This window comes from Monopterus albus, unplaced genomic scaffold (assembly GCF_001952655.1).
Source record: "Monopterus albus unplaced genomic scaffold, M_albus_1.0 scaffold299.1, whole genome shotgun sequence".
NCBI lineage: Eukaryota > Metazoa > Chordata > Actinopteri > Synbranchiformes > Synbranchidae > Monopterus > Monopterus albus.
This window is the reverse complement of record NW_018128179.1, coordinates 385,692-394,561: the sequence shown is the minus strand read 5'-3', so window position 1 is coordinate 394,561 and position 8,870 is coordinate 385,692. Positions and strand designations below refer to the sequence as shown.

The 8,870-nt window shown below is 39.8% G+C and overlaps 1 protein-coding gene across 3 annotated transcripts in view; it reads right to left on the bottom strand.

The window, feature by feature from the left end:
• The window catches only part of LOC109973673 (coiled-coil domain-containing protein 85A-like), a 43,111-nt gene that overhangs the window by 22,113 nt on the left and 12,128 nt on the right, over positions 1-8,870 (bottom strand). The window contains exons 3-4 of one of the 3 annotated variants that reach the window (XR_002276849.1): positions 6,984-7,263; positions 6,778-6,796 (exon numbers count right to left, since the gene is read on the bottom strand). The exons of 1 other annotated variant lie outside the window; for it this stretch is intronic. Coding sequence is in view for 1 of the 2 variants with exons in the window: in XM_020623436.1 (XP_020479092.1) it covers positions 7,181-7,263 (83 nt within the window). In the remaining variant the exon portion in view is untranslated. Of the gene's footprint in view, positions 1-6,777; positions 6,797-6,874; positions 7,264-8,870 lie in introns of those variants that run through there. One more of the 3 variants, XM_020623436.1, reaches the window with a different exon arrangement.

The following is an 8,870-nucleotide window of genomic DNA, read 5'->3' as shown; positions in this document are numbered from 1 at the left end:
AACATTTTGATACCTGAAAGTATGCTGAAGTTGAATTTCCCCATTCATTTGAATGGGGCAAAATTTTTCAGAATAAATGCTGAATATTTTAAAAAGTATGAAAGTTGTAAAAAAGCTGAATACATGCCATGATGTCCTCAAAAACCTGAACATTTTGATACCTGAATGGCTTTTGTAGCTGAAAGTATACTGAACTTATTAAGATGTGAACATTTTGCTATTTGAATAAATCAGCACTGTTTTGAAGTTACTCGAACTGCTTCGTCTCTCAGAGTTAACGTGGTGATAAGAACGGGGGTCAACAGTATGAAAACCTGTTTACACACACAGATTGTGAGGACTCAGCCTTCTTCTTGGAGACCAGGTGCTGGTCCCCGCCATGTGAATAATTAAATTTTAGAGGGACAACTAGGTTTAAGGTTTGGGGTTGTAAGATTTGAGTTTTATAGACTCGTTACTTTATAAGTTTTAGTTACTTCTCATACCTGTAGTTCTCTTTAGTTACCTTTCATAACTTTATTTTATGGATCCATTTTGTTTATACATATTACAGCTGTATTGATGATTTTCCAGAACTACTGAGCTTTGGTTATTTTAATACATTTATTTCCCTTGCTTATACATCTTATAACTGTAATGAAGTAGAATCTGCTTACTCTGAATGCTGTAACTTCTGTAGAGACTAGATGTCTGCATCTCTTTGTGACCAGATACCCTATTTACATTTTAACAGAGCCCAGCTAGCCAGTTTCACACCCACACAGCATATCCCAAGTTCTGCCTCACCGGGAGGTGTCTTACACACCCAGGGGGGCTCACCACCTGAGACACACACACACACACACACACACCTAGAATTTACCACATTCTAACAAAGGGGAGCTCCGGTTCACACCAAATGGACGATAGGATCAAAAAGCTGTTGAATGTTGTACCTCTGTCCAGGGCGGGGCAGCCCAAGAAGATAAAATGTATTGTAAGAACTTAATTCGAGGTTCAGAAGTCGGATCTCCTGCGGGAGCTCTGGCTCTCTGATCCCAGCGCTGTAAGGCCTACCTATGCTCAGACTTTCAGTAAACTTTCTGTTGATTTTAAGCAGTCCTCTCCTGTCTTCACTTCTCGTGCTTCCAACAAAAGAATTGGGCTAATTTCTAGCAGGGTAAAGTTAGTGTTTGGCAAGTAGTGGTTAGGGTTAATGTAGTTCACTATAATGTCCCTATGAGGAATGAAAACAAACATGTGTGCATGTCCATACTGTATGTACAGTATGTTAGTTTTTCTGCCTTTTTTTGTTTCATTTGCTTGTTGAGGAAAGATGGAATTGAAAAAACAGAGGCTGGGAATCTCTTTAAACTAGAGAACTGGCCATGATCAAGGGGCACACACACACATACTCTACACACACCTCTCACACACACAAACACAGTATGTGGTCAAGGGACTGAGCAACAGCTTTTCTGAATTTAAACAGTCTCATTTCCGCAGTTCACAATCATATCCACCCACACTGCAAGCCACACACACACTTAGACACACAGAGAAGGTGAATATGCTGCATCTATTTGAATATAAAACACATAAAGTAGGCTTGGAGCCAACACCTGGACACTTGTGTTTCTTATGCATATGCTTCTACAAAGGGATTTTAAATGTGTGTGTGCACATGCAAGTGTGATATGTGTACATGAGTGTGATGGTCAGTATAAACTGTATTCATATGCAAAATGTTCTGTGCTGCAAGACTTAGGGGGGAAAAGTGCTTCAAAACTGACTGGAGATGGAGTTTAACAGGAAGCAGCTGTTGGCTTAGTTATTAGTCCTGTCCTTAATAAAGGACCTCTGATCTTACACACACACAAACCTATATTACAGAAGCTTGTGAACTCACACACATGGCGTGTGCTTTCTCACATCCACACAAGCTGTCAGCTTCAGTTGAACTTTGCCAGAGACCTTAGCAGACCTCCCAGACCAACACTATTGTGTATGTGTATTAGTCTGTGGGTGTTATTAGTTAGGGAACTTGCATTTGTTCATCTGGGCCCATGTGTGGGCGTGTAACTGATTTCTGGTCTCTGCCATAATCCACCTTTCTGACCCACTTCGTTATAAAAACAGACCCTCACTTTATACTTCATACACAGTAAACCTGGACCAGGCAAGATCTTTGTTGCAATCCACTAGTCCCATCAGCCAAGAGCCTTGGCTTCCTTGCTCTATAAATGCAAATCCATTAGGACTTCATCAAGATCCCAGTACACCTCTCATTCCAGGGTATCTCCTGTCAGGACTAGGTTTTATGATATATGACCCTGAAAGCATTTGGGGGCAAGAAAGTGTGACCAAATGGAAACATACTGAAAGAGTGGGACAGAATTCATACCCAAAAGAGACACAGGATTATGCCATGAATTTGAGTAACTATATTTCAAAGCTTATTGTTAGGCAATATGAAAACAACACAGTGAAATTAAAACCCATACATCATACTGACATGCACTGAGATCACAGTTGCTGTGAGAATAGCCGAGTGCTGCCGCTGTGTATACAGCTTACCGAAGTTATTTAAATTTATATCATTTCTATCACCCAGCCCTACACTACATAAAAGGTCAAGGGGTCATTATCTCATAGGAGCCTTGAATGTGCTCAGTAAATTTAACAGCACACAGTGTGTGTTATGTACAAGTAAAAACTTGTATCAAATGGTGGCATCTCAGAGAAATATGAAAATCTATATAGTAATCTGTGTAGTCCCATTGTGTCTAATTTAAGTGCAAGTCTGCACGTACAAACTCTTAAAAGATTATATACATCTTTATCTTTTTATTGGCTTCTACAGGGAATGAAAGTAGGAAAATAAGGACAAAATATAGAGCTACTTGAGTGGACAAAAAAGTTAAATGAGAGCAATAATGACAAGGAGACAAAGAACAAAGCAACTGAGAGACAGACTAGAGAGAAAGGAGGGAGGAAGGGATGTACGTTGTTATGGGTGCTGAAAATGTGTGAGATCCACTGACCCTCATGACCTGCAAAACACCAGCAGCTTGCTATAGATTTCCTGTCTTATGTCTTCCTGGGGCCTGAGGCCATAAAACTGGTTAATGACCATAGACCAACAAGTGCTGCTAACTATTGTCTGTTGTTTCAGGAGGTGAACAGTATCATTTAAAAAGAAACTACTTTGAACAATCCAATGAGAAGTGGTACAAGGGAGTTATATTTTACGCATAAATTGCAGTTTTCATCTTTATTCATAATTGTAGTTGAATCAGAAATAGCTTTAACGCATAGCTTTAACGCATACAGTATATCCAGGATTACGGATATTTTTCTTTGCCATATAGTCATACTACAAGTTACCTTATATTTTAAACTTGTGATTATTTTGATTCTTACTCTTCTTCTTTGACCTATAATCCTTTGAATTTTATGATATCCAAGTATGAAATGTAATTGTGTTTTTGTTTCCAATCACTGGAGTTCATCTTGATTTATTTTACCTTATCATGTGTATTCACTATACGTTAGAAAAAGTGCTGGTGTAGGGAGCCAATCACAGGTCACACTTGCATTTATGGCATCTCAGCGGACCTGTTTGGGGACAGCCCAGTGCAGGACTGCGCATGCGTGAGGGATAAACCCAATAGCGACAGCTCTTAGAGGGCTATGCCATAGAAGCTTGGGTTATTGTACGTAACCATCATTATTATTAGTAATGATAACTAATAACAAAGATATCCTGAGGGAAGTATCAGCCTTACTGTTATAAAAGATACACATCTCACAGTTTTGAGGGCAATAAGTTTTGATGTCTGTATGAAGAAAAGACAAAAGCAGTAACTTTTAATTATGCATTTACTAACTCACAATATTTGCTTATTCCCAAACAGTCTTTAAACCTCTCTTTAATGAAAAAACACAGGCTGTAACATTAAAAATGGATAAAAAATGCCAGCAAATTTAAAAATACATTTAAAAAGACCATTAAAAATAGATTAAAGATTTAAAAAGCCTTGATGTGAGAAGAAGAGGCCTTTCTCATTTCTGTCACTGCTCAGGTGATATGTAAGACCCACAAATCCTCTATACCATTTTATGGGATTTGAGATTGTGAATGACAGTAGTTCTATAAAAATCAGTACTTATTTTACCTAATGACTTGGGCTACTGTATGAAAAAGAATAATGAAATGTAATCCGTCCAAGAACTGGGCTTTTATAAGCACACCATTTTGCAAAAATGCAAAAAATGTGACTTCTGAGAAATTCATGCCAGTTGCTAGTAGAGGTTAATACAAAAGGGAGAACAGGGAAAGGTGTGCTGGACAAGGACACACGTGGAAGGAGTGATGAACAGGAATAGGAGTTGCAATGATGACAAAGGATTCAAAATTTAGGCATGTCACCTTTCTATCAAAGGGATTTTTCAGTTCAAGTGGGTGATTGGCAAGGTAGCAATAACTACAAGACTAAAAGTGATACAGTATACTGATATATTGAACAGTGATATATTGATTTTTAAATATGAATATGAAATATACAGTCAGAAATATATATGAGAAATTATATCCTGTTACACACAGAAATAGACACACAAATCACACTCTCTTCAGTCTGGGGCAGACAAAAAAAGAGAGAGAGTATACGAAGCCTGTAACCACAAAGTCTGATCAGAGCATCTTGTCTGTTTACACACCATAGCTAACTGACTGGCAGATTTGTGTGTGCTTGGAGGTAGGGTGTTAAGCAGCAGGACCCAACTGAATACTGATGGCACTCCCTGATTCTAATAGTAGCATTATGGCTTTGTTTATGGAGCTGATGCAGTGCTTTTGCGGTTACAGATGTTACAGATACAGCATTCATTTCAAGTCAGATGTTAAAAGGTTTAGCTGTGGAAGTTGATGCTGCACAACTACCTCGTCTGCATATGGCTGTAACAATAAGGATTTATTAAGGATATATGTACGTGTGTATGTTAGCTGCTATCTCTGTGTGTGTCGTTAGCTCTGCTACACATATTTAAATCAAGAGAGATGTCGGGCTCCTATTAAGGCAAAGAGAATCTTCTGCTTTCCTCTGTAAGAACAAAGACTTTATCCTGAATCATTTGTACTAGAGCCTGTTATGCTATGTTTTAAACTTTCAGAACAAGGACAGTTTTCTTCCCTCAGGCCATCACTCTGTTAACTACGATTGCAGGCACAGGATTCAGTAATCACCGCAGTGCAGTAATTGTAAATAGTACCACTACATGCACCATTCTGATAGCTCAAAATGTGTGTATATGTATATATTTTTGTGAATAATGCCTCTCCTGCTCCTCCCATCTTTCATCACACTATTCTATTGTCTTTTGTCTATTGTCTGTTGCCTAAAACACACTAAGAGCCTCTGTGCCGGAGACAAATTCCCTGTATGCTCAGCATACTTGATAATTAAAGCTGACTCTGATTCTGAAATCTAGAAAAAAATTACACTGACAATGTACATGTGATTCAAAATTGTAACAAAATATAAACACCCACAAAAAAATGCCACTCCGCTGAGTTTACTGCAAAAAGTGCCTACTTGTTCACAGGTTATATATCAAACAAAAAAAAAAAACAAAATACCCCGTTTTTCATCAGTTTTTGGTTTGTATATGTGCAATGTCCATCACCGAGACACCTAGAGTCCTGGTAGGGGTATTGCACCAAGCAAATTTACTCAGGTAGCCAGGGAACCTCTATAACATCATGCAATGAGGTTTGTGAACATTTGTTAATAAATAAATAGTCTTATACTTTTATAGCGCTTTTCAATGCATTGCAGCACACTCAAAGCACTTTCACACTATTTGGCCATTAACCCATTTGCACTCCCAAACACCGGTAGCAGCTAGTGGTTCAGTGTCTTGCTCAAGGACACTTCAACTGAACAAGCCGGGAACCAAATCGCTAACCCCCTAGTTAGGAAATGACCCGGTCTACCTCCTGAGCAACAGCCACCCCCATTTTTCGTTTATTTCTTTGCAATAACAGCAAACAGCATGCACAAATAGCAAAAATCAATACTGTATGATGAATTGACACCTAATATATCAAAATTTAGTTTATATCTTACAATTTTAATTGTCACCACTACACCAGCATCACCCAGGCTGAGGGTCACATTAGCTTTAGAAACATCATATATTGATACTCACAGCGTTACCTGGTAGGCTAGTGGTTAAGGCGCAACGCTCTCGCTGCTGCAGCCCAGGTTCAAGTCAGGGTTGCATCAGGAAGGGCATCTGGTATAAAACACGTGCCAAATGTCAACGTGTGAGTCATCAGTGTGACGATTTGCTGTGGTGACCCCTAAACAGCCGAAAGTGACTTTCTTTATGTATGTATTGATACTAACAGTGCTAGGATAAAGGGGACTCATTTATTAATGTAGTACAGTAAAGCTGTGGTTGGGGCCGCTGAAATGACTGGACCACTGGAGGAGCCGCGCGGGGTCGGAGGAGAGGTTTGGCACTGCGTATAGAGCAAAGAAGGAGATTATCAGGGGGGACAACAGGCAGACGAGGGTGTGATAATGTAGAGCACAACACAGGTGACCTGCGTATAGGGAACTGCTGGCTCTGGGCAGGAGAGCGTGCTTGGATCCCAGCGCCGAGGTATGCAGACAGGAGCAAGTGCCTACACTTCGCTGGCCCAGGCACTTGACACAGACCCCAAACAACGATCTTCGATCGGCGGCAAGGCCCACAGAGATATAGGTGGCACCAGGTAACAGTTCAAACAAGAAGATAAAGCCCTCTTCTGTAATCAGTTCAGAAAAATAAAACATAAAGCACTCCTCCGTAAACAGTTCAGACAAAACATAAAGTACTCCTCGGTAATCAGTTCAGAAAAAACATAAGAAACTCCTCGGTGAGCAGTTCAGAAAAAACATAAAGGGCTCCTCAGTAATCAGTTCACAAAACATAAACAAGACAAAGAAACTCACTCAGGTCGACACAGTGGATAACATCAATATACCAGGGTAGGTTGATATTAGTGGACACCAGGATCCAGGACGTGAAACACGCGAAGTCGCCGGCAGAAGACTGAGAGATCATCTGGCGACGAGGACATACCAGCGCCGTACTTAAGTACGGTTCTGCTAATTGAGCGCAGGTGTGCCTCGCCGCCGGGAGCGTGCTCCTACGTGAGCAGGGGTGGAGTCGCCAGTATCCCCGGTATCAGCTGCCGAGGTGCCGGGGACGGCCTGATCCGTGGACGTAACACTACCATGCAGAGAGACTGTTGGAGTTAATAACCTCAATTTGTAAAGGCACCTGGAATGGAAGCAGCTTAATGAAGATTTACAGTAACTGTGTGTGGGTCAGCAATAAGAGGTGGATTGATGTTAGCAGGAAGAAAATGGAAATAGAATGAATGAGAGATGGCGCAAAGGCATGTACATAAAGTCAAGGTAGTGATGAAGCAGGAACTTGGGGACTGAAAGAACAGTGGAAAACTACTGGCTGCAGAGAGAGATGGTGAGAATAAAAATGAGAAGGCAAGCAGTATTCACATGACAGATTAAAGAAGCAAAAGTAAGGTTTTCAGTAATTATTGTTTTGTTAATCTTTTGATTCTTTTTTGTTTCTTAATGACAGTTTTTCTCAGTCACCTTCATATATTTCTTGAATCAGAAATGAAATTCTCTAAACTACTTGTTCAACCTCCACATCATCCAGTCACTTGTGCACATCATATAAGCAATTTCTTATTGTTTTTAACACATTGCAAATTCTTTGGCACATTCCTGCAAATGATTATGATGATCTGTTGTTTTATACATTATCAGTTGCTAATGTCATGTTGATCAAAATGCATTATCTGGTTCTCTGTTGAATAGTTTGACCCCCCAAAATAACTAGTGATTAGTTCACTGCAAATGTCAATACATGCAAAACTAGTTATCTCTAGTATCTGTAAAGCCTATTTCTATACAGCTCTATTAAACCTTTTTTGCAAATGTGTATGAATTGTTGAACTGCTCTTAGGTGAATCTTGACTTTCACTAATGAAGAGGAATGTGTGAAGCATTAGATCAACCAATGTAAAAGAGCTCAAAGGTTTATGTTTCTCAGCTTTCAATTGGCAAGCATATATAGACAGAGTACAACACAGGGTTACAGTTTCTGACAATGGGAAAACAAGAAAATGAACAGTGTCAACTGCTGTGAAGAAGAAGAAGAGGAGTGAAGCTGTGTGGTGGAAAGGTAGGGAGGCAAACAGAGGAAGAGGGCGAAGAGGCCATGTTGTCAATCATGGCCTTACAATGGCTGTGACTGGTCAAAGGTAGCCAGATGTTGGGAGAACAACCATTCTGTCTAGGGGCTGTTTGCTTTGTTTACATGTTGTGTCATTTCTTTTGTGGTCTGCAGTGCTGTAAAACACTTTTCTCTACCCTATACTATTGATGGAATTTCTGGCCCAGATAAGATAGCTGAACTTTGGCGGCTCCATTATTGCAATTTATTTAACTGTGTTCCCAGTGAAGTCTTCCCTGTAAGCAGGGTTGATTTTGTTGAAGCTGTTAAAACCTGTGAAGTTTCTCGAGTGATAAATAATTTGTCTGCAAATAAGTCTACTGGGCTGGATCGTATTTCTGTAGAACACCTTAAGTATGCTAGTTTGAGGTTGGCTCCTCTTTTAGCTATATGTTTTACGTTTTGTGTTATACATGGGTTTTTGCCTGACTCCTTGATGACAGTGCTTTTAGTCCCTGTGGTGAAGGATAAGGCAGGAAAGGTGGGCAGCTCTGATAATTACAGACCTATTGCACTTGCTAATACACTTTCTAAAGTTATTGAGGCAATTCTTTTGAGTAGGTTTTGTAATC